Source organism: Eupeodes corollae, chromosome 1 (assembly GCF_945859685.1).
Source record: "Eupeodes corollae chromosome 1, idEupCoro1.1, whole genome shotgun sequence".
Lineage (NCBI taxonomy): Eukaryota > Metazoa > Arthropoda > Insecta > Diptera > Syrphidae > Eupeodes > Eupeodes corollae.
In genome coordinates, this window is record NC_079147.1 from 242,327,018 (window position 1) to 242,352,311 (window position 25,294).

At 36.4% G+C, this 25,294-nt stretch overlaps 1 protein-coding gene across 2 annotated transcripts in view; it reads left to right on the plus strand.

The window, feature by feature from the left end:
* The window catches only part of LOC129942462 (muscarinic acetylcholine receptor DM1), a 120,365-nt gene that overhangs the window by 56,239 nt on the left and 38,832 nt on the right, over positions 1-25,294 (plus strand). For both annotated transcript variants that reach the window (XM_056051390.1, XM_056051391.1), the window contains exon 2: positions 16,917-17,964. In XM_056051390.1, the coding sequence (XP_055907365.1) occupies positions 17,063-17,964 (902 nt within the window). In that variant the 5' untranslated portion in view covers positions 16,917-17,062. The remainder of the gene's footprint in view (positions 1-16,916; positions 17,965-25,294) is intronic.

A 25,294-nucleotide genomic window follows, 5' to 3' on the forward strand; every position in this document is an offset into this window, starting at 1 on the left:
AACTTTGTAACTTTTTCAATGACTCCATTGATGAAGCTTTGTGGTGATGTGATGGCTTGTCGTATCATCAACCCATTTCTCACATCACCTAAACCTAATGTGGAAAGTGATGATTGGTCTATAGTTAAATCCCAATCAATTTGAACAACGTTTTTGTTTCTCAATCTTCATCATCAGTGAAGTTGCAGTGCAGATGCAGAAACAGAAACAGAATAATGTGCAAGCGCAATCATTCGTTAAATTTCTGGGTTCGTGCCCGAGTAAATCCGGCTTTGTAAAAACCGCCCAATGGTATCAGGGTCTTACGAAAGAACGACCGTATTAACGTCTGATGGACGTTTCGAGTAAACGAAACTTTTATACAGGAAGTAATTTGGGTCTCTTAAGATTCGACAGGATATTTACTTTCTCATTAATCCTGTGATAGCGTAAAAGGTGGGTTGGGCATGTGAACCTCTACCTACCCACGTACAGTACTACAAACTACCCGGAAGTTCCATTTAGATCTAATTTTCTCTCTCTTTCGTTCTTCTTTATTTTTGTTACAAAATTCCCTATTCTGGTGTGTGTACTTGAATGTATAGAATCAGTTAAAGTAAAATCCTTTTTCAGGGTTATTCTGTTGTGTCCTAGATATATGTACATAGCTTAAGATTAAACCAGCAGAAACACATGCATATATAGTTGGGTGTGTGCAGAAGAGTGTGTTGATTTTATTTTGTACAATATCCTGAATGCATGATCCTTGCCGAAAGCTATTTGCCAACAATAAAATGCAATTTCACCATCAGCATCATCGTCGTCATCGTTATCCTGATGTGAAAAAACATCATCGCAAAACTGTCTCATTCGGGGGCCACGCAACAAAGCTCTGTTTGCAGAATCGATTAGTTCTAGATTCTTTAATCCCCATACAGCAGCAGCTCCCAGTTCTTCATTATACATAGGTATATCTAGGTAACCTCTACAATGCTCCTTGTGTTTATCTAGCATTAGTCTCCATTTTATGAATAATTACCCATCCGTACATAAAAGCAGCATTAAATAATTCATTTGCTCACAAAATCATGTATGCTACGTACCTTAAGCTGGAACGATTTGAAAAATAAAACAAAGAGCTACAGAGCTGCAACAAAAAAGGATTAGCAATATTGCGGGGCGGGCTAGTGTTGCGCATTTTTGTTTGAGCATAGTGTTGGGACACAAGCGAAGCGCCCGCAGAAATAGAAGAGCGTCACATTGGAGTAGGTACACAGGATATTATTATATGGCTGATGTGTTCTTAAAGAAGCTTTATTGGATTATTTTTGTTTTTTTTTTTAGCTGTGTGGCACGGTGGGGAATCGAGCGTGTCACAAAGCTTATTTACGCTTTGTCACTTTCAAAAGCAGAAACATGCCAAGAGCATATAATAAAAAGAAGCAAATAGAAACAAAAAATTGTATTCAAAGAATTTATGCAGCGTGCAACATCGTTGTCGGTATTTTTCTCGATTGACCCGGAGATTTCAGTGATTCAATTTATTATAACGTACGGGGGCTTGTCTTATTTTTATATCATAAAGAATGTGAATATTGAACAATAAACAAGACGAACGACAAATTGTGTCATTTTTTCTGAGTTTCCATCACCGAGGATATAAAAAGCAATGGTTTCCACACGAATGTTTGCATTGAGCTTGAAGCAATGCTTTGACGTTTTCTAACGTAAATAATACTACAAAAGTCAGGATTATGTTAGAAAACTTAATTGGCTATATATTGTTTACATTGTTTATAATTTTTATGAATTTTGCAGCTATGGCATTGCCGTCAGCTCGGTTAGCAAATCAAAATAAATAATTTTGCAGGTATGAATGATAAACAAAAATTACAAACTATAATGAAACTAGCTGACCCGACAAACGTTGTTTTTGTGATGTAAATAATTTCTAGAGAATATTTTGATAGAAATAAATAACTTATTGTAAGTGTGTAAGGATGCTGTATATAAGTGGGAGAGGTATAGGGCACTGTAAACGGTGACAGTTGTTTTAAGTTGTTTTAAGAATGTCTCAGGGAATGGATCTTGAAGCATTTGAACACGCATATTTACTATCAGTTGTACTCTTTCAATGTCCTGTTGAACGCCTCAAGCGAATGTTTGTGTGGCATAGTGCATTCATTTCAGCACTGTGGCCATAGATAGTGTATTCGACACCAAGTAGTGTGGGACTCTTAACCACTAAAATCACCTCTTCATCAGGACCAATCTTGAAGGATCGACCTTCGATTTTTCTTTCTTAATTTTGTACAATCACTTTGGGGGAAGTTTAAACTTTTAATACTTTCCAATGTTTTTTTTTACACCATAAGCTCAAGAAGCTTGGTTCTTCTTAATCTCCGAACATGGTTTCTTATATTCAAGACGGACTCCATTTCAGAATTAGAATGACTTGCAGTCTCTGGTTGTGCGATACAGCGTATTTTTTAACAATTTCTGTAACCATTTCTATTTGTAAGTCACGATGTAGATCGGTCTTTCTGATGTACCTAGGTGCATTAACTATTCCACGAAGGACTTTGTTTTGGAATTTTTGGATGATTTCGGTATTTGTTTTCTTTGTACAGCCCCGTAATTGGATTCCATAGGTCCAAACAGGCTTTAATACTTGATTATACAGCATTATTTTGTTTTGGATTGATAAATCAGAGTTGTTACCAAGCAACCAGTACATTTTTCTATATTTCAAGTTTAGTTCTTCTCTTTTCTTTTTGATGTGCTCTTTCCACTTAAGCTTTGCATCCAAAGTCATTTCAAGGTATTTAGCCGTATTGGCGTAAGGTACAGCTTGATTATTAATGATTATTGGAATATTGTTTATCTTTTTATTTGTAAAGTTTAAAATTGTGGTATCATCTGCAAAAGTAGCCATTATGGTGTGATTACCAACTAGAATATTCCTTTTGTATAGTAAATATAGGGTAGGACCTAGGACACATCCTTGTGGTACACCGGCTTCTATTTTCTTCAGTTCCGAGTATTCTTGATCGTACCTTACTCTAAACAATCGATCTGAGATGTACGATTTTATTATTTCAAAGTACTGCCTGGGAAGATTCCTTTGCAGTTTGTACTCAAGTCCCTCCTGCCGAACCTTGTCAAAAACTTGAGCAACATCTAAGAAAATAGCTGAACATACTTGTTTTTTTTTTCTAATGCTTTTTCTATTACATCCAATATTCTATGAACTTGGTCTATCGTGGAATGTTTATTTCATAAGCCAAACTGATGGTTTGGGATTAACCTTCTTTCTTCTATGATTTTGCTAAGTCTCTTCAGAAGCAGTTTTTCAAAAACTGTTGCCATAATTGGTATAAGCGATATTGGTCTGTAAGTCGTCACTTCTGTAGGTGGTTTACCTTGCTTTGGTATGACAATTACTTCAGCAATTTTCCAATGGTGCGGGACATACCGGAGCTTGAGGCATGCATTTATTATATATTGGAGTTTTATGAAGGCTTTCAATGGCATTTCTTTCATAACCTGAGCAGTAAGTAGATCGTAACCTGGTGATTTTTTATTTGGTAGTTGATGTAAACACATACTTTTTATTTCTTTAAGTCTTACAATTGATATTTCACTTTCATCTATGTTATCAACAAACTGTCAGCCGCGTTTGATGAGTATGGCTTAAAAACATTCGCAAGATGTTCAGCGAAAAGGTTAGCTTTTTCTTCCTTTTCATTTCCCATCTTGAGAATTTAAGGGCGAGTTTTGTAACTGCGGTCTTTTCAGACGTTTGGCTACTTTCCATAGCGAAAAATCGGTTGAAGCATCAGTCGTTAAATTCCTTAGGAATGTATTGAGTGAATCATTTTTGAATTTGTAAATTTGTTTTTTAAGATTGTTGCTTATACGATTAAACGTTGTTTTATCATCTGGAAATCTACTATTTTGCCATTTTCTTCGAGCTCTTCTTTTCTCTATTATCAACTCTCTTATCTCTAAAGGATATTCTATTTAATTTTGTTTTCTATTAGAAAATGTTGGAGTACTTTCTTCAGCGGCCTGTTGCACATCAGCAATAAATTGTTCCACTTCATGGCCAATTTGCTCGATTGTATCTATGGGAGATCTTAAATTTATAAAACTTAAAAGCTTTTCTCTAAAATCATTCTAGTTTGTTTTCTTATTTACAAGCTTTGGATTACTTTTTCTAGTACTTCCGATTCACTTAGTGATAGAATCACTGGAGTATGATCTGATGACAGGTCATAATTACCTTCGACCTTTCGTTTGATTCCTTAAGCTATGAAAAAGTCAAGAAGGTCCGGTATTTTGTTAGTATCGGAAGGCCAGTAAGTTGGCGACCTGGAGGAATAGAATTCGCAATTGTATTTACGGCCTGCTTGGAAAAGTCTTTTGCCTTTTGTTGATATAAGTCTTGTGTTTCGCATTGAAGTCTCCACGAACAACAAAGTTATGTCCGAGAAGATTAAATATATCTGTATAGTCATCTTCTGTCGGGGAGCGCCTTGGTGGGCAGTATATAGCTGCTATCTTTAACTCTTACTTTTTCATACCAATACTAATAGTTGTTAATTGCATATTTTCACTAGTAAACTTGGCTACTTCATAATGTTTTAAGCTTTCTTTTATAAGAATCGCTTATCCACCTCTTGCCTTGTCAGCTGGATGTGGAGTGTAGTAACATTAATAGTATTCAATTACATTATCTAGACTTTGCCCATTGGAGAAATGAGTTTCGGACAAAAGGCAAATATCGATATGTTTTAGTTCAAAAAGATTTTTAATTCGGATAAATGTTGTATAAGCCCGTTTGCATTCCATGTAGCGATTTTAATTGTTCTGTCCATGATTGTTTTTTAAGAGCGACTTTTTCGCTAAGAAGTTTGATATTCAAATCCTGTTTATCAATTCTTTTAAGAATAAGTTGTAGCATTTCTTTAATGGAAGTCTCTTCATTCTTCCGCACATTTTTAAGAACGATTGTGATGATAGATGATTGTTTTTTTTTATATTGCATCCCGCGTCTGAGTTATTTTGAATATTTAGTGGCAGTTTAAATACTGAATCAGCTTTTTCGCCTCCATCCAATAAAGTTATCGCTACGCTAGAAGATGCAACAATATTTGATGGTATTTTAGCAAAAATTAGCGAAGAGAGGAATGTTTGGCCAGTTGCACCTGGTGCATCCAAAAAAAAGATCAATCTTATCCTTCCGAAACTTCGAGCATGATGTCATAAATGGTTGTTTGTTCTTTATTCATTAGTAGGACATTAGTATAAAAAATACATGAAAACCTATTCTCAGTTAAGTTAAGGTTAAGCCGTTTCGGAGGAGTGTGGCAACTAACACTGTGATAGGAAAATTTTATATATTAGATACATTTAAACAAATTTGGTTATAATTAACATTTTATATCTATAAATGGCTTTCAAAAAGGAATAGAGTGCTTTCCATTTAAAATTGTTTAACACTTCTACTGTTTCTTGCAGCGTCAGAGATTTTTTTCAAAGGTTGCATTTCTGTAGGCACAAAAAACGGGACATACATATACTCACGAAATGGAAGCAATCTTCTTTAGCTTTTAAATGATTAAAACTGCCGTTGTATGGTGTTTCGTTAAAGCTAAGGACTTCATATCTTGTTTTAAATATTAAGGATATTTGACTGTTATTCAGTAAAGCATTAAAGTAGTTTGATTCCATAAGATTTAGGGTTAGTTGTGACTAAAGAATCTTGCTTTGTGATTTTCGAGCTTCCTCCATAAGAGCATCACGTTCCAAATTTTCATAGCTTTGTATGTTTTTGTAGAAAACCTCTTTAGCATGATTCAAACTTGATGGATTCAGCGATATTGTTTCTCCACATGCGTTTCCCAGAGCTTTCCATTTCGACATCCACCAGCATCGTTTCAAAGCTCATAAAAAGCCATTCGTTTTGTCAGTCGGTCATCATTATGGGATAAAACCTTTAAAATGTAGTCTGCTTATAATTTAAGCATGGTAGTAAATATTTTTGGAAGTCCTGCTTCCAGATACATGGCACTGTTAGGTGTTTTTAGGAGTAAATTAAAAAGTTTCTCCAAAAAACATCTGTAAAACTTTTCTATCTCCTCGTATTCGTTGATTCCCCATACCTGGGCAGCATAGCAAAGCGAAATATCTTGTATTTCGCAGATAATACTATTCGCTGGTTTGAAAATATGTTCCTCCAGGCTAGAATTAACAAACTTTGTGAAGTCTTGGCTTTTATATTAACGTGATTTTTAAAATCTATTGTTTTATTAAAAATCACTCCCAGGTACTTGTATTCATTAGGAATCTGTCGAGGGTTTCCATTAAAGTGCCAATTGTATGTAGTTTGGTTACGTACAGATCTCAAGAACACCATTATTTTTGGTTTATCTATATTAATGATAAGTCCCCATTTATCGCAATAATCAGCTAGGCAATTTATCCTTAGGTGGAGATTTTCAGGAGACTCAGAAAGTAATACCAGGGGTGCCACCACGCAACTTGATACAATCGAGGATTATCGATCGTGCGTCGATCAACTCAAAACAAATAACTTTTGACAGCACGCACTTTTACTTAAAAATGCATTGTAAACTATAAAATGAATTATCAAATAAGTTTTCTTTGAAAGTATTTCATTCTAAGTTCAATTTTAAGTTTTTTTTCGAAATGTCTTTCTTTGAATTTGAGAGTGAAAGCGAAGGCGAAGAAGTGTCCTGTGCTTGAAGAAGATTTTTGAGAGATAATATCAACCAATTCGAATTGAGTGAAAATGAGTAAATATTCAAAAAGAAAAGAAACATTTGTAAAACTGCATATTTTGCTTAGCTTTGTGCAGCAGTTAAGAGTCAATGTTTCAGAGGAATGTTTTCACACGATACTTAGCTCGTTAGATCTTCAATAAGACAGTTAGATCTTACAGATGACAGTTCCACCAGTTCTACAGCTTTGTGCAACATTAAATCTCCTAGCCAGTGGGAGTTATCAAACCAATGTTGGAACAAATGTGTTCCTAAGTATGGCCCAGACAACAGTTTTCAAGTTCTTTTGCCGAAAGAGTCTCCTGAAAAAAAGTTGTGCCCTGTTTTGTCTGTTTTTTATTGATTGACATATTATTTTGTTTTTCCATTTTTCTCATACAAAAATCACTGCCGACGATAACTAATTTCTGTCGAGTGAAAACTTTTGTTTCAAACGTCAATTTGAAGTTTGTGTGCTGCCAAATCTATCGAAACAATTGAGGACACTCGATTGAACCAAAAATGTGCCAATGCTCGATTGTATCGACTTAACTCGGTTGTATCAAGTAACGGGGTGGCACCCCAAGTCATCAGCATATAAAAGAACATTTCCTTTCAAGTCAGGAATGTGGAGACCTCCAGGTAGATGAGCTTCTACATCATTAATAAAAGTGCAAATAGAAGAGCACTTAAAAGGCATTTTTGTTTTACACTAGGGTATTGCCATCTATTTTTGACATCACATCAATTCTAAGGATGTTGGTACTAATCCTTGAATCAATTGCAGTTTTTAGGGATCATCCTCAGTTAAGTGACCAGCAAAATTGTATATCAAATAACTGTTAAATGGTATTGTTAGAAAGAAAGAGGATTTTATCATACTTACTAACTTACTTAAGATGGCGCTGCGGTCCTGTGTGAACTTAGGCCTTACCCAACAAACTTCTCCACCTAGCGGTGTCCCTATCTAGATGTTTCCAGTTGCACACTCCAAGTTGGGTAAGGTTAATTTTCACTTTTGCGTGTTAAATGATCCGCGGTCTTGTGGGCGTGGTTTCGAAGACTTTCCTGGCCGGATCATCGCTTCTTTTCCTCTCACCTTCTATGCATATGGAACTGTAGATTACGTGAATAACATTTCTCTCAAAACGACCTAAGGTTCATTCATCCGCTTTTGTCATAGTCACAGCTTCTGCACCTATAGCAGGACGGTGGTGATAAGGTTAGCGAGAATTTTTCGTTTGATTTCAGCGCTAGTGCTATTTTGGGCGTTCATAGCGAACCCCAGGTATACAAAGTTCTTAACTGCCTCAAAGCTACGTCCGGTGATGGTGACGTTTTGATCGAGACGTTAGGTGTAGGTCCTTGCTTGTGGACAGCATATACTTCGTTTTGCCTTTATAAACCGCTATACTCGTTTTAACCGCTTCAGCCTCAATACTCACAAAAGCCCCATTGGTATCACGTTAAATTCATTCGATAATGCCAATGTCATCAGTTAATGTCAGTTATTGGATAGACTTTTGACAGGTAGTGCCTCTAGTGTTGAAGTGTAGGCTCTGCACTATTCATTCAAGGATGATGTAAGAGAAATCACACAAAAGCGCAACTTGTCTAAAGCGCTTTTTGACATCAAAAGGTTCAGTTAGTTGGTTTTGATTTCTCCAATTGTCAACCTGCAGAAACAGAAGAGAGTGGCATTGATGCTAAAACTAGACCTTCACCTTTAAATCGATAAAAGTGGTGGATGTCGATTTAACGTTCTTGTTTTTTTTTACAGGTCCCATGGTAATGCGAATATTTGATCGTCTGTTAACTTCCTTAGTCTAAGACCACACTGATAAGGACCTTCAGCTATCTCCATCAGCGGCTTTGTTAAACTTTAGTTTAGGATATGGAAATACTTCGTTGAAGTCTGAAAGAAAGAATTGTTGGCTTTCGTCGTTTCTATTAATTGGATCATGCTGCCTCACAGCGGAATTCGGTTGGTGGTCGCCTTTATACAGTCTGCTGAAGTGGTTCTTCCATATCCTCAGCATTGCCTGCGGTTCCACTTTTGTCTTTGCAGCTTTCGTTCCAAGGTTTATGGACTCGTGAAGTTTAGTTCACCCCTTCATAAAACTTTCGAACTTCATTTCTGCTTTTGAAGCTACGAGTATCTTTTTAATTCTCAAAAGTCGGTGTTTCTCACTCCTCTTTTGCTCATAGAGCTCGTGAGCAGCTCTCGTCTATTTATTGAATGCCGATTGTTAGCTGCATTTGTGTGCGACATTCCTCATCAAACCAGGGGTTTCTTGTTGCTGACAGTTTAATTCCCAGCTCGTCAGAGGCGGCTGCTCTGATTGCATCTTGGCAATGTTGCCACTGTTTCTCATAACATTATGTTAGCTGCAGAGAACTTCAAGATAGATTACTTGTGACTCTGTAGAAGAAGGATTCGATGTTGTAACTTCTTCCAGTATATCCCTGTTATGCTTCAGGTCTTGAAATCAGTCCATGAATTTAATGTTAGCTCCTCTCAAACTTTGGACATCTGTTATGTTGAAATCACGTCTAGCGTCGATCGCTATATGGTCCACTGGTTGTGGATGTTGAGATGTGCCAGTAGGGATATCATGACGTTTCGCCGGAATCAAAATCGATGATATTTTTCCAATTATTCCACCAAAGATGTCTTCGCTTCAGGTCATTTTGTTATTAATTATGTATATAATTTTCCTGGACAATTTATAAAGAGAAACTTTCTAAGCAGATTAACGAAGAGAAAACGATTCCTTCCATCATGTTCGTTGTTGACTTAGAGGTTGCCACCATTTGGAAATAGTATTTTTAAGTACCTTCCTAAGCTGTTTTTGTTCATTCCTTCAAAAAGGAACCCCTTAGCGTTTTGTGACCAAACATTCTGCAACCCATTAAAATGTAACGTCGCTTTCTATTCACCAAAAAAGAAACTACTTGAACACATTTAAATACGCAGAAAAATTCCTATACCAAAAGTTAAATTAGCAGAAAACATCTAAAGACGATGCTTTTTGTTAAAAAATCGTCACCTCGTTTTCAAAAACTTTTACTGCATGCTCCTGATGCCGGGCCGTCAAGAAGTGCATTTATTTTGTATAGTACGCTAGTATTGTTCGTTTTGGTTTCTTCTTTGCACAATCTCGTGTCAAGGACGAATTTGCTGGTAGAAAACTAGAAGTCGCTTTTGTTGTGAATTGTGATGCTATGTAGTCCTGGCTGTTGGAGCTGAAGCTGATGCTGAAGCTCCTGATGTGAGAAGAAAAAAGGTAATTGTCGTTTGTTTTTCATTTTACCAGGGAAAACTACTGGTAACTTTGTATCGTCGTTGTCGTCGTCGTGAATTGTGTGATGTTGCCCGTGTTGATTCTTTGTATATATGCATGTATAAATAAGCATACCTTTTATATAACATCATATCGGGGGTCTTTTCTATTGTTGACGTTGCATGTTTAACTTGAAAAGCCCTCAGCTGGTGCTGGGGCACTACTTGACTGTAGCAATGGCGAAGTGCTGTTTATTTGCAGTTTGCACTACGTTTTTGCTGAGTGCCATTGCATTGCAAACAAAGCCTCCTCCCATTTTTAATTTCAATCCTACAATTTAAAACCTAGAATATACACATATGCCCAAAATAATAGGTACAAGTTAATTTTTGGAATTTTTGTTTGCTTACCACTTTTCTAAGGCAATGGTAAATATTTTGTTAATGTTTTATAAGGTATGATATTTAAAATGTAATATTTAACGTAAGGATTTTGAGATCCATTTACTGCAGGTTTTAAAAAACGATGTCCAAAACATAGCAACCCATTATTTAAAATTAAAATTAACTTATGGAAGGAGACGTAGACATAAGTGAAATTGTTAGTCCGAGTAGAGCCCGAGTCCGTCGTGGCGGTCGTAACCGTTAACATTATAGAAGTTTTACTTGTCGTTGTTATTCTGCTGATAAAGGCCTTCAAAGGGCTTATTTTTTGTTAGATATTCCGCAGCTCCTTTACGACTTGAAGACATTATTGATTGTATTACATTATAGAATTCTCGTGCAGTTTTGAAGTGAAGTTGTTATCGAGCTTTTGTAGTTAAGCTAAGTTTTTCTTGACATTCCGTCTTACATACAATACAATCGGGTGTTTACCTCTCGACCTACTGTTATTACGTTAATATCCATACATAAACAGTTATCTGGGCATAGACTCAAATTTTTCTTTTCACCAGAAACTGTGTTTTTCATACGGGTTTTACTAATATAAAATCTACAAGTAGAGTTACTAAACAGATTCCGCTAAGAAAATCTTTTGTCATCCACTTTCAAGGAACATTTTAAGATCTTCAATAAGTCTAAAAATCAAAGAGGGAAAGGAAAGATAACTCATCCCAACATATATGAAATACCGGGAAACTAACTTATCGGGACGCTGGTGGAACTCAGGGCTAGATCCACTTCGAAAAAAATGCAGAAAACTCTTTAACAGAGCGAAAGCTTCTAGAGACATACCTGACTGGGATTCATATAAAGAATCACTGAGGATATATAAAAAGGAACTGAGGAAAACCAAACGATCGTAAAAGATTGCTCTAAAGTATCCAGGCTGCTCAAAATTCTCTCCAAAAATCCAATCATGCCAAGCTGCTTGAAAAACACCTCTGGCTTCTGGACCAATTTAAGCGAAGAATCGCTCAACTTGCTACTAGACGTTCACTTTCCTGGTAGCTCTAATATTATTAACAACATTGCACCAAATAGTTGTGACAATACATTATATCCCCCACAAGGTCTAGTCACTAGGAAAAAACTATTAACAGCTTTAAGCCATATAAATCTGCAGGTCCGGATGGTATAATTCCAGCTGAACTGCAAGAAAATGCAAGTTTTGTAATACCCATTTTAGAAAACATCTTCAAGGGATGCCTTAAATTGGCACACATCCCGATTTCTTGGAGACAAGTTAAAGTCGTTTTTATTCCAAAATCCAGCCACGTTAACCCTAAAGACCAAAGACGTATCAGCTTATCATCATTCCTTCTCAAAACTTTTGAACATTTGATCGATATCCACTTAAGGGCAAGTATTGATAAGTCCCTCCTTTCAAAGGCTCAACACACCTACAACAAAGAGAAATTAGTTGAAACTGATCTACACAGTATACGAGTAGTACGTACAATCGAATATTCCCTCCATCATAAAGAGTACCCCTTAGTTGCCTTCTTAGATATAGAAGGTGCATTAAGAAATGTCGACACATCTGCAATTGCACGTGTATTGACATCTCTGAAGGTAGATAAGTCGATCAGCGAATTGATTAATTAAATGCTGATAAGAAAGATTATCAATTCAAAACTGGGCGATTTAACTGCACAAAGGGGTGTAAGCAGAGGTACGCCACATTGTGGTGTCCTATCCCCTCTCCTCTGGAACTTAGTAATAAATGAATTACTAATTACTCTAGAAAGAGAGGGATACGGAGTGTTTGCTTATGCGGACGATGTTGCTATTGCAGTAACGGGTAAACATCCCAATATACTAAAAGAACTCTTACAAAACGCTTTAAATAAGCTCATCAGATGGGCAAATCGGTGTGGACTAGGCGTTAACAAACAAAAAACCGACCTTGTCCTCATCACAAGGAAATACAAAGTCCCACTCATTGACCCTCCCCTCATAAACGGTGTACTATTTAAATTCTCTAAACAAGCAAAATACTTGGGTCTTATTTTGGATAAGAAATTAAGTTGGAAACCTAATTTTCATGAGAGAATAAACAAGACCACAGTAGCCCTGTTCTCCTGTAAAAAGGCCATTGGTAACAAATGAGACCTACAGCCCCGCATTAAACACTTGCTATATATCTCGGTGATAAGGCCGATCCTTACTTATGAAGTAGCGGTATGGTGGACGGCGCTAAATATAGCGACAAATCGCGATAAACTCAGCAAAATCCAACGAGCAGCCTGCCTGTGTATGGGAGGAGGACTTCGCTCTACCCCCTCCGCCTCACTTGATGTTCTGTTCCATATAATACCGCTGGACATTTTCAGCAAGCAAACTGCTGCTAATACAGCCATACGGCTTCAAGCCTCCTCTCCGTGGAACAATAATGAAATTGGCCACACCACTATTTTGAAATCGTTCAGAACTATAAACAGGAATATTGACTACACCATACCCCATCCTCAGTTTAATAACTAAAGCTTCAAAGTGACTATACCTCCCAGGCCTTCTTGGGAGAATACATCATTTTTGAACGATAATCCTATAAACTTTTATACAGACGGATCAAAAACGGAGGATGGGGTTGGTGGAGGCGTATTCTTAGATAGACTAAACTTAAGTCTCTCCTTTCGTCTACCCGATCATTGTGTAAAAAACTCCTAGAGAAAAAGGCTTAGAGAAAACGTTATATCAACTGATGATAACGCACCTTCTCGGATAGCCAAGTTGCGTTAAAGTCCCTAGAATCTGTTTCCACTAACTCACTAACAGCCCTAAACTGTCGATCATCTCTTACGGAGATGGCTACACAGTTCAACATTCACCTTTTCTGGGTGTCGGGCCATAGAGAAATTCCAGGAAATTGCAAAGTTGACGAACTTGCAAAAAACGGAACAACCTTACCTCTGCTGGCTCACAATGCTAGCATAGGTATCCCCTTAGCTACATGTAAACTCATGCTAAAGCAAGATACCATAGAGAAAACAAACTTCAGGTGGAATAACACCACCTGCTTAGCGACTAAACTAATTTGGCCTCATTTTAGCACCAGGCGCTCAAAACAATTAATCTCTCTGAGTAGATTGCACATTACCAACGTTATTGGTGTCCTGACTGCGCACTACTTGATAGGAAGGCATGCTATTCCACTTGGAGCCCCTGCAAATGATTTTTTTAGGAGTTGCATGGACGAGGAGGAGACAATCTCTCATCTTCTATGCACATGTCCTGCCTTATCACAAGGACGTAGAATCCACCTTGGAGACTACTACTTCAACGATACCAGCGATCTAAAAAATTCTGACATTATTTGTCTCCTACGCTTCATTCGGAGCTCCAATTGGAGTTAAGCTGATCAACTGATCCTTGTGGTATGACAACGGACCATACTTTGGTCTAAGTGCCACTTTAACCTAACCTAACTTATCGGGAGAAACGGTTTGTGTATTGGGTTTGTTCATTCAAACACGCAAACCATTTCTTTCGACACCCAGTATTTTGTATTTGATTTTATTTAAAAAATTAAGTTTTCAACAAATTATGAATTTATATAAATTTTTTGTGAGAGCCGGAAAAGGCAAAATTTTTGGCATAAGAACCAAGAATTGTTCACACTGAACATTTACACGTTTTCGTTTGACATTTAAATTTTTGCATTACCGACGGTCAAATTTTGTATTGACGCAAAATTTGAAAGTAAAAGTTTAGTTTTTCGATTTTGTGAAAATAAAATGAATTCTGAGCAATTTATTTATTTTTATTATGTCAAGAAATAGAAAAGAATGTTGTTTTCTTTTTCAAATTCTGGAACAATGAAAGAAAAGAAACAAATAAATATGTAGGAAAATGTTAACTTTTTACAACAATTCAGTTAGAAGGAAACTATATACCAAAATCTCTTTTATGCTGATTTATACCAACACTTTTTTGGTAGTTGAAATGAACTTTTAATTTATTCTTCTTTGAATTGAAGTGCAATATTTATTTTGACAGCAGTCATCAGCTGTTTTGTAAACATTTAATTGAGCGCTGAATGTTCCGAAAGGTTTGTTTGTTTAGTTCATCTTTGAATTGCCACTAGTTTTCAGCAGGATTTATATAAAACTTGTGGTTAACAAATAATGTATGGAAAAACTTAAGTTTTCGATATAGGTCTCAGACGAAAAACGAATTTTTGGTCAAATCGAGTTTGGGTTTGGTGTTAAGAGCCTATTAGTCACTGTGTGATGATTTTTTTAAAATGAAGAAATGTCCCTATTTTTTTGGCCACAGCTGTTTATCCTTAGTCTATATGTACACAATATAAGTACAACCAAGAACGCAATCAAAAGAGGCGAAAAATTTACTAAAAAGGAGCAGCAACAGCATAAGGCATAAGCATCAGTAGTTATTAATTTCTATATTATTGTTGTAGTTGTTTCTTTCTTTATATTTTATATATCACTATACTCTTGTCTTGGTGTTGACTTTGTAGTTTTTTAATTTATCTTTTATTTTTGTGCAAAGGATGCTTTTATCTTTATGAGATGTTAGAATGTACTTGTGCGTTCTATTGGAAAATGGGAACTGATTAAAATTAGTGTTGCCGCTTCACTTGATTTTCATACTGTAAACAGGTTGTGAAAATTGAAGCTGTCAGAAATTAAAAATGGCTGACACTGAGTAATTAATATGCTATGTCAATAGTTTAGAGAATAGTGAAAGCATTGAAGTTTGACAAATTAAGCCAGATATTTCATTTTGATATCTCATCATCTTATATCAATAATTAATATTTGGCTACAAATTAAATAATCTTAAGTGTTCTTCTTACCATCAAGTGAGAGCAGAATAAAATTGCTGCGGAGTCAAATTAAGTGTCTTCATAAAAGTCAAATATTTACTTATGTACATGATGATTCATGACGAAAACCGAATTTGTAAAAAAAACTTTTAACATGTATTTGAATATTGACATTTGCCTTCGTTAAGAGTATGGAGTTAAGGGCCTTGCACATGGGAGCGAACAACGAATGATGGAATGGACGAACAAACGTTATTTAACGAATTTCAAAAAGTCAATTTCAAACAAAAACACATTTAAATCTTAAGAAACCAATTGACACTTATGTTAGAATAGTAACATTTGCATTTTGTTCTCTAAAACAATACAATTTTGTAAAAACAATTTGGTAGTAACGCATTGCAGTGTGGTTGCTATGAACTGTCAAACTATATTCGCGTTCCACATACCATCCACAGTGCAACGAATAAATTGTTCGCGTTCAACTTAACCTCAAAATTATACCACTCTTGTTTGTTATTAAAAATGGACAATTCGTCGTTATCTGCGAATAGAAATAAAGCTCATGTGTCCACAGTTCGCAGTTCGTAGCTCATGTGCAAGATGCTTTAGACAAGATATATACATGAATATTGAAAAGTTCAGAAATTTCTGAATTATGGTTACCTTTTAAGGACTATTCACATGACAGTGACTAACCACTGACGACGATAATAATTTATAAACCTAAATTCCGACCAAATTGTAAACAAAAATGTAGAAATACAGCTTATGTTAATTTTGAAGTAGTAAAATTAGATTTTTCAGTGACAAAATAAAAGGCTTTTAAGAAAACAAATTGTTCGTCGCGAATTTCAATCTGAATTCAACGAACTGTCAAACTCAATTCGCGTTCCACATACGGTCCACACTTCAAAAAAATTGCATTCTAATCACGAATAAAACAAGCCATGTCATAATGAACGACTAACGATTATTCGTTGGTCGCTCGCATTAATAGAATACGTCTGAAAGTGAAAAGAGTCGATGCATATTATACTACGCATGGCACATAAATTACGATATTTACAAGAAATGTCTTCTAGTACAATCGTTCAATCCTTAATAAATGAACTCATTAGTAGCTGAATCTAATATGAGTATTGAAAAAGCCATAAAAATGTCAAAAATTGAAATTGATTCCACTTTCACAGCTAGGAGTTTTTTTTTCTGTTGAATAGCTTCAAGTTGTGGCACTGTACTTTTTATAGGACCACTCCTCTAAATATACAATTTATGATGAATTAAATGTAAGTGGTGTAAAAAACCTTTAGAAATATAAATATCTATTTTAGTAACTGTCAGTTTTCTTGTTGAATTCCAAAAAATTAAGGCCTTCTCTATAGGGCCAGCTTTGAAAGTGAACTTCGTTGTAGCACGAGTGTAAAGATTGGAATTTTTTCCTAAAACAAGATATCCAATATTTTAAGGAAAAAAGTGTAAAGAACCTTAAAATCACAGATTGCAAAGTTATCTCCAAAAAATAATGTTTTACTTTTCAATTTGAATTTTATAAAATAAAAGATACGAGTGGCAACACTCTTTTTGACAAAATTGAAATATTCTCTAATGTGACTGTCTTTCTTTCTCATTACAGCACCATTATACACAACATCATCGCAGTCATTCATAAAGTGCCATCATTTGGCTTAGACCATTCATCGAAGAAGCTTAGTGACATTTCATTATCATCACTGTCATCATTATTATTTGTGGGAAGTGCATTGGACGGCTGCTGTCAGAATGGTCACTTACAATGGCTTCAGCTTTGGAGGGCAGGCCCCTCCATCGATTCTGGCCCCATTATCACCGACCCTCATGAAAACAACCAGCACAACCACTACAACGACGACAACAACAACTACAACAGCCGCCACAACACAGGCTGCCCTAATTCTATTGGAGAACATCACAGCACTGGTATTCGAAGACAGCCGTGTAAATCATACAAACGTTACGCACGTCGAAGAGCGTGGCCTGCGTTACACAATACCGCAAATGATCCTGTTGGCAATTATTGCGACAGTACTAAGTATTTTGACAGTTGCGGGCAATTTCATGGTCATGATTTCATTTAAAATCGATAAACAGCTGCAGACCATCAGCAACTATTTCCTATTCTCACTAGCCATTGCGGATTTTGCGATTGGTCTAATTTCGATGCCATTGTTTGCTCTATCGACCATCCTTGGATATTGGCCATTGGGGCCGCACATATGTGACACTTGGTTGGCCCTGGATTATCTAGCCTCCAATGCGTCTGTGCTGAACTTGCTAATTATAAGTTTTGATAGATATTTTAGTGTAACCAGACCATTAACATATCGTGCAAAGCGTACCACTAGTCGGGCGGCTGTAATGATTAGCGCCGCTTGGGGTATAAGTTTGTTACTGTGGCCGCCATGGATTTATAGTTGGCCGTATATTGAGGGTAAACGGACGGTGCCGGAGAACGAGTGTTATATTCAGTTTATTGAGACGAATCAGTATATTACATTTGGAACGGCATTGGCGGCATTTTATTTTCCAGTGACGATAATGTGCTTTTTGTACTATCGGATATGGCGAGAGACTAAGAAACGACAAAAGGATTTGCCTAATTTACAGGCGGGCAAGAAGGATTCATCGAAGCGTTCGAATTCGAGGTGAGTTTAAATTTTAAGACATTGAAAGTGTTTGATAAATGCAATAGTTTCCGGGAGAAAATCAAATTAGGTCTTTTTGACAGTTTTTCAAAACGAATTGACTTTTAAGATAAAAATCAGGGCTACTTACAAGCGACTAAGGTGATTGGACATAAATGACAATCAAAAATGACGTATTCGATTCGGTGTGTGTAAGGTAACAGTTTAAAAAGTAAGCTGTCCCTAACAAAAGTCTGGTAGTCAATATAACTTTAATTAGAATTTTTGTTTTAGTTTTCCGGCATTTAATTTGAAAAGCCAGCGGTTATCGGAAGGAGGACAAAATAACATGTATAGCAAAAAAGTCAATTTTGGGCTTTGATTTCCATATATTTTTAGCGTCTCTTGAAAAATTCACCATGACAGCCATTATTGACAATTGTCATCGTAAATCGGTTTACGAAGACGGTGAGATTGTGTCTATAAATTTAGCTATCAAAAATGGGATAATCTTTTATCCCCTTAACGTCATCGTCGGTCCAATTCAAGAGTAAATGATTTTTCGTGAAAAACTGATATTATTCACTCTTAAGAAATTAGAAAATTAATTTGCAAAGGTGTGTACTGTACCTTAAAATTTTCTGTCAAGAAATATACGCATTACGATTACATCTGTCACTGTTTATAAAACCGATAATTCTTCGGCGAGGTGTGAGAAATCGATTTTTATTGAGGGTGTGTGATAAACTATACTAAAAAACGTAAGGTTTAGATAAGAATTGCAAAAAAACATTAAATAATCACACTGATTACAGAATCCTATTAGTAGGCTGCGAGATAACCAGATGTCACTTGTAACACAAATCAATCCGAATCGTAGGGCACGGTAGTGCCCATCATTACTTACTTACAGGAATAATGTCAGCCGGTTTATGGCCCTATCCTAGCTAAAGAACCAATCAAGCCAAGAACTTCAAATTGAATATGAATATGAAATATGAAATTGATTGACTGATCAATCATCAAAATTTTGAAGCACTTTCCGACATCTTAAAATCTAGCACAAATATAAGCCGTGAAAGGTAACGACAAAAATTTTAATTTTTGATTTAGGTGCGTGGTATCTTGTATATGAAAACGCAACAAACAATATAAACACACAAATTATGCACCAAGGGAACATACTTGAGGTTATACACCAAATGGGTGTATTTTCCGCCCATTTTTCTTCTATTTTGTATCTGTTGCATAAAATAATTCAGATTCTTGTAGAATGATGCAATTTAACGAATTGGTATGATTGCAAAGGCAAAAATGAAAAATCTAGGAATACTTCTTCTAGGGGTGTGGTATCCGCCCACTTTGTATGTACAAGCTATCATTTCCAAGAAACACTTCTGATGCTTGTATATCGATGAGTGGTATAGAGTGAGCTTGTGTATAGAAAGACAATTAAGAGGATATATGTACCTACCTTCTTAAATAAGGTTTAAATACAAAGAAAGTTTTGCTCACTTCATTTTCAAAAAATAAAACACATATGTAAATGTTGAAAAAGAAGCCAGGTTATGCTGTATACGAAAAACCTGAGTAATAAGCCTGCCACTTACATTAATAAGAATTTTAAATACGCCATGTAAGGTAAATATGATTTCGAAAAGTTATATCCCAGCAAGTTTTTAATTGCTAAAATTAGATGGGTTATTTTGGCAAGTAATTTATTAGTTGGGCGTTATTATCATTTTTTTTCGTTTTTAATTTTAGTTAGCGATTATAGATCTACGTATATATTAAACGAAATGCAAAAAAGAAGCTTTTATACGACCCACACTCATAACTTCCCATCTTGTCTGTCAATTTATATTGCTTACAACTTAACAAAATGTTAAGAATATCCAATATCTATTTTTTTGTGTAAGAAGTAAAAACTTTTAAAAAATGGTAAATTTGAAAAGTATGTTTTTAAATAAAAATCTAATAAAAAAAAAACTGATTTTGAAATCAAACTTATTTTATCATATCCAAAATATTGTTGTTAACCTTTAGGTAATTTTTTTGAGAAAACAGCAATTGGCAACTTTTTTTTTATACAACACGAAAACTAATAAAAACAACAAAAACTCATAAGAAATTGTTTTTGACTTAAGTAAAGGCCGATCTTTTAGCTACTATCTCTTTGGCAACACTGGTTTAAACAGCTGACGCTTGTTTAGTGTTTTTTTTTCACTGTCAAACATCTTCAGTTTGGTCTATAATCGTCTTACAAATGAACAACGCTTGCAAATTATTGACTTTTGAATTAATTATTTATATATATTTTATCGAACGTATCTTTCAATTTTCTTATCGAAAAATTGTGTTCAGCGACACATTTTTAGCTCAATATGTACGTAAATAAGCAGAATTGCTGATTTTGGAGTGAATATCAGCCAGAAGAATTGCAAGAGCTACCAATGCATCCAGAAAAAAGTCACAGTTTGGTGCGGTTTATGGGCTGGTGGTATCATTCCACCGTATTTCTGGAAAGATGATGCGAATCGTAACGTAACTGTAAATAGTGAGCGCTACCGTGAGATTGTATCCAACTTTTGTTTACATGTGGTTTCAACAAGACGGTGCCACACGGCACACGCGACTTATTGACAGGCGAGTTCGGTAAACATTTTATTTCTCTTTCGGGACCTTGCATTTGGCCGCCTAGATCGTGCGATTTAACGCCTTTAGACTATTTTTGTGGGACTACATATGTTAAAGCTAATATCTAAACAGACAATCCCGCTTTAATTGACGCATTGGAAGACAACATTGAAGTATTTATTAGTGAGATACCGGCCGAAATGTTGGAAAGAGTATGCCAAAATTGTCTGTCCTACCACAAACAAATCGATTTCCGATCAGTCACACGACCTGCAGGTGCGACATTGAAATGATTTTTGAAAGTACGCTGAATTGCGATGATCGAACCGATGAAAGAAAAGTAGGCCTCCACGCCGAACGCGCGCTCTTGCTATGTTCACTGCATTGTTGACACTTAACTAGTCATAACGAAAACGTGCTTTCGAAGAAGCTCTACTTTTAATAGCCGCTCTGTTGCGAGAGTTTCAGATAAGGAAGTAATCACACCCCGCCCTGTATTGGGGCATATTTATAGTCATATTTGGCAGCTTTGTTTAGCTAGAAACATGTTTAGGGCATACACTACTACAATTGTAGTACAATTTCACTTAAATCCATACAAAATGGCTTATAGAGGGGAACAAAATAAATTGCCTTAGCCTTAGAAATTATATGTAAGTCGTGAAATCTTGGAAGTACACAAATATTGTCAAACCTTTTGTTGAGAGAAAGCAAGCGTTTTTGTTTCTCTGTCTTTAAACTCCAATGCAAGATACGATCTTGATGGATTGCCTTATTAATTAGAGATTTAAATAAAGACACGGTCTTTACTTGTTCACAGTTTTATTAAGAAGAAGGAATTATATATTGTTACGTTTTGACAACCGGAAGGGTTTTTCTTAAAAAGCTCTGATACTTCATAAAATTTACTTTGTAAACAACTCAAAAAACATAGACTAATTTACAGGGTGCTTTAATTCAATTCAATTTTATAGGAAGTCTTTAGCGATGTTTAAAATTAAGTTTAATAAAGAAAAAATTTAAATTAAAGTAAGCATCTGACATAAGTATATAAAATAAATGTATTTTTAAGTCTCAACATTCTCCCCCCCTTGAATGGACTCAGGTTCTTCAATAGGAAGTCGTCGAATTCTCGCAACAGCTCGTTGGACTTCGCCGGTGGATGTTTTGAGTGTCACGACTCTCACGACATTATCCTTTCCAGGATGAACTTGGACAACTCTTCCAAGTCTCCATTTTAGTGGCGGAAGGTTTTCATCTTCGATGGTAACCAAATCGTTGATAGAAATTGGATACCCACACTTACTCCATTTAGCGCGAATTTGCAAGCCTTGCAGGTATTCTCGAGACCATCTTAACCAAAATTGTTGGAAATACCATTGTAATTGCTGATAACGCGTTAAGGTGTTGACGTTACAATTGTGTAACTGCGGCTCGACTGCTGCTGTGAGAGGTGTTCCAATCAGGAAGTGACCTGGAATAAGCGCCTGAATGTCGTTAGGATTCTCAGATAAAGGTGTTATCGGCCTAGAATTAAGAATAGATTCAATTTGAATTAAAATAGTGTTAAGTTCGGGATATGTTAAAGAAGAATTTTGTAAAGTTCGCTTCATGTGAAATTTGCAGCTCTTAACGGCTGCCTCCCACAAACCCCCGAAATGAGGTGATCTAGGAGGAATGGTTTTCCATTCTATCCCATCTGCCGCACACGTTTTTATAATCTCCTCCCTGTTCTCGTTCTGCATGAACATCTTATAGAGCTCATGTAATTGGTTACGTGCCCCGATGAAATTTGTAGCATTGTCACTGTAGATAACTGAGCACAGTCCCCGTCTGCCGATGAACCGCTTAAGAGCAGCTAGAAAGCTGTGGGTGGTTAGATCTTCCACTAACTCAAGATGGACTGCTCTGGTGACGAAGCAAACAAACACTGCGACATAAGCTTTCATAGGAGATGTACCTCGACGACGAAAATGTATACTAAATGGGCCGCAAAAATCAACCCCAACAATGTTAAATGGCCTCGACTGATGTACTCGTTGATGTGGCAAATCACCCATTACTTGAAGATTGCGTGATGGCCTTGCCCTTGTGCATCGTACACATTTGTGAACCACCTTGCGAGCCACGATCTTACCATGTATGGGCCAAAACTTGTCACGAACAATGCTGAGCAGCGCTTCGGGCCCTGAATGAAAATTCTTTTCGTGCAGATGGCGAACCAAAATTGTGGTGAATGCATGGTCTTTTGGCAATAACATAGGATACTTTGCATCGAAATTCAGAGCAGAGTTAGATATTCTACCTCCTACACGAAGTATACCATCACTGTCCAGGAATGGTGCAAGCGATTTGATGTGACATCTTGAGGACAGTTGATAGCCCTTGGACAATGTTTCGATTTCTGTTTGAAAACTTACGAGCTGCACGTATTTTACCAACCCCTTCAGAGATTTGTTTAGTTCTTCAACAGTAAGTGGTCCAAATGTGTTTATATTCTTCTTAATCCCATTATGTCTGTATCTAAAAATGTAAGCAACTATTCTGACCAGAGATTCAAAGTTGTTGTGGTATTTTATGTTTTCAATAAGATCAGGTTCTACACAAATTTTAAAAATAGTTTTGGTTCTTTTTCGCTCAAGCTGGGGATCATCAACATTCAATATTACATTTGAAGAATTCCAAGTGCTTTCTTCCAGCTTCAGGAAAGAAGGTCCACTGAACCACATTTCATTTTTAATTAATGCTGACGGATATGATCCTCTCGATATTACGTCCGCAGGATTCAATTCCGAAGAAATGTGCCGCCATTGAGAAACTGAAGAGTGTTGATGAATAATTGAAACACGATTGGCTACGAAGGTCTGAAAGTTGCATGATTCCTCAGAGATCCAATTCAGTACAATTGACGAATCCGTCCAATAAGTTATATGATGTAGGATGGAACCAAAAATCTCCTTTAATCGTTGCACAAGCTGAACCATCATCACTGCAGCACATAACTCCAAACGTGGTAGGGTTACCTTACGCACAGGTGCTACTTTAGATTTGCCACATAGAAGGTTAGTTCTCACCGTACCATTATCATCCACAGAACGTATATATACACATGTACCAAAAGCATCTTCTGAGCTGTCGGAAAAAGCATGAAGCTGATAGTTAGCTGGATGACCAAAAAATACACGGCGACCAATGTGCATGTTGTTGAGTTCACCCAGATTTTTTCGAAACTTCAACCATGAGTGATAAAATTCTTGGGGCAAAGCTTCATCCCATGTAAGTTTCAGACGCCACAGCTGTTGCATAAAAATTTTAGCAAGCACAATCACAGGGTTTATCAGACCTAACGGGTCAAAAAGATGAGCAATATCAGAGAGAACCGTTCTCTTTGTTATGCACGTTGAAAGCAGGGGAGTTATCTCATAGTGAAACATATCTTCGACTGGGCTCCAAAAGGTACCTAATGTTTTGATCACCTCACTACCCTTTATTTTGAAACATTGCTCACGATCATTCTCTGGAACTTCTTCCATAATTTCAAGAGAGTTTGCACACCATTTCTTTAGAATGAAACCACCGCTACCTAGCAATGATATTAATTCTGATTTCAACGCTTTTAATTGATCGAGAGAGTCACAGCCAGTGATGAGATCGTCAACATAAAATTCAGAGATAATAGCCTTAGCCGCTGCAGGAAATTTTTCCCCTTCGTCGATGGACAACTGTTTTAACGCACGCGTCGACAAAAATGAGGCACAGGCAGTGCCAAAGGTTACCGTGCACAAACGATAAATGGCAATTTCGTTCTCACAATTTCTCCATAAAATATAATGAAATCGTCGATCAGACTCATCTAACCGCACTTGATGATACATTTTTGTTATATCAGCTGTCATTACAAATTTGTGTCTCCGAAATCTCAGAGCAATTGAGAACAAATCTGGCTGAATGACAGGACCTACCATCAGAATATCATTCAGTGATTTTCCAGAACTTGTCTTGGCTGCAGCATCACACACTACACGTAATTTTGTTGATGAACTTGTTGGCTTCATTACGCAGTGATGAGGGAGAAAATAATGTGGAGAGGTAAGGTCTACTTTATTTACCAATTCCATGTGAGAATTCAGCAGCATTTCGTTCATAAAGGCAGAGTATTGTTGGAACAGGTCTGGGTTTTTAAGAAATCTTCTTTCTAGCGACAGAAGCCTCCTTTTGGCTATGTCATAAGAATTGCCTAGTAAGCGTGGATTCTGTTTAAAGGGAAGTTTGACACTAAAGCGACCAGACTCTAAGCGCGAATAGTGTTTCACAAAATGATTTTCACATTCCTTTTCTTCTGCTGACATAACATCTGTTTGACTGCTGAAGCTTTCAATTTCCCAGAATGCCTTTAACGTATTGTTCAGTGTTCCGTCTGATTCGGATTCATGCGGAGTGTTTCTAATAGCAAAACTACGTCGGTTGGACGTGCTCGGATTATTGGATTTTGGAAGTTGACCTGCCACTACCCACCCAAATAAAGTATTTTGTAACGCAGGTAAGTTCGATCCCAACTTGATTTGTCCAACGCATAGTAGAGTGTAAAATAAATCTACGCCAAGAAGCAGATCTATACGCTGAGGAACATTAAAATGTGGATCAGATAAATTAATATTGTTTGGAATGTTCCATCCTTTGATATCAATTTTCTTATCAGGTAGCAGTCCCGTTA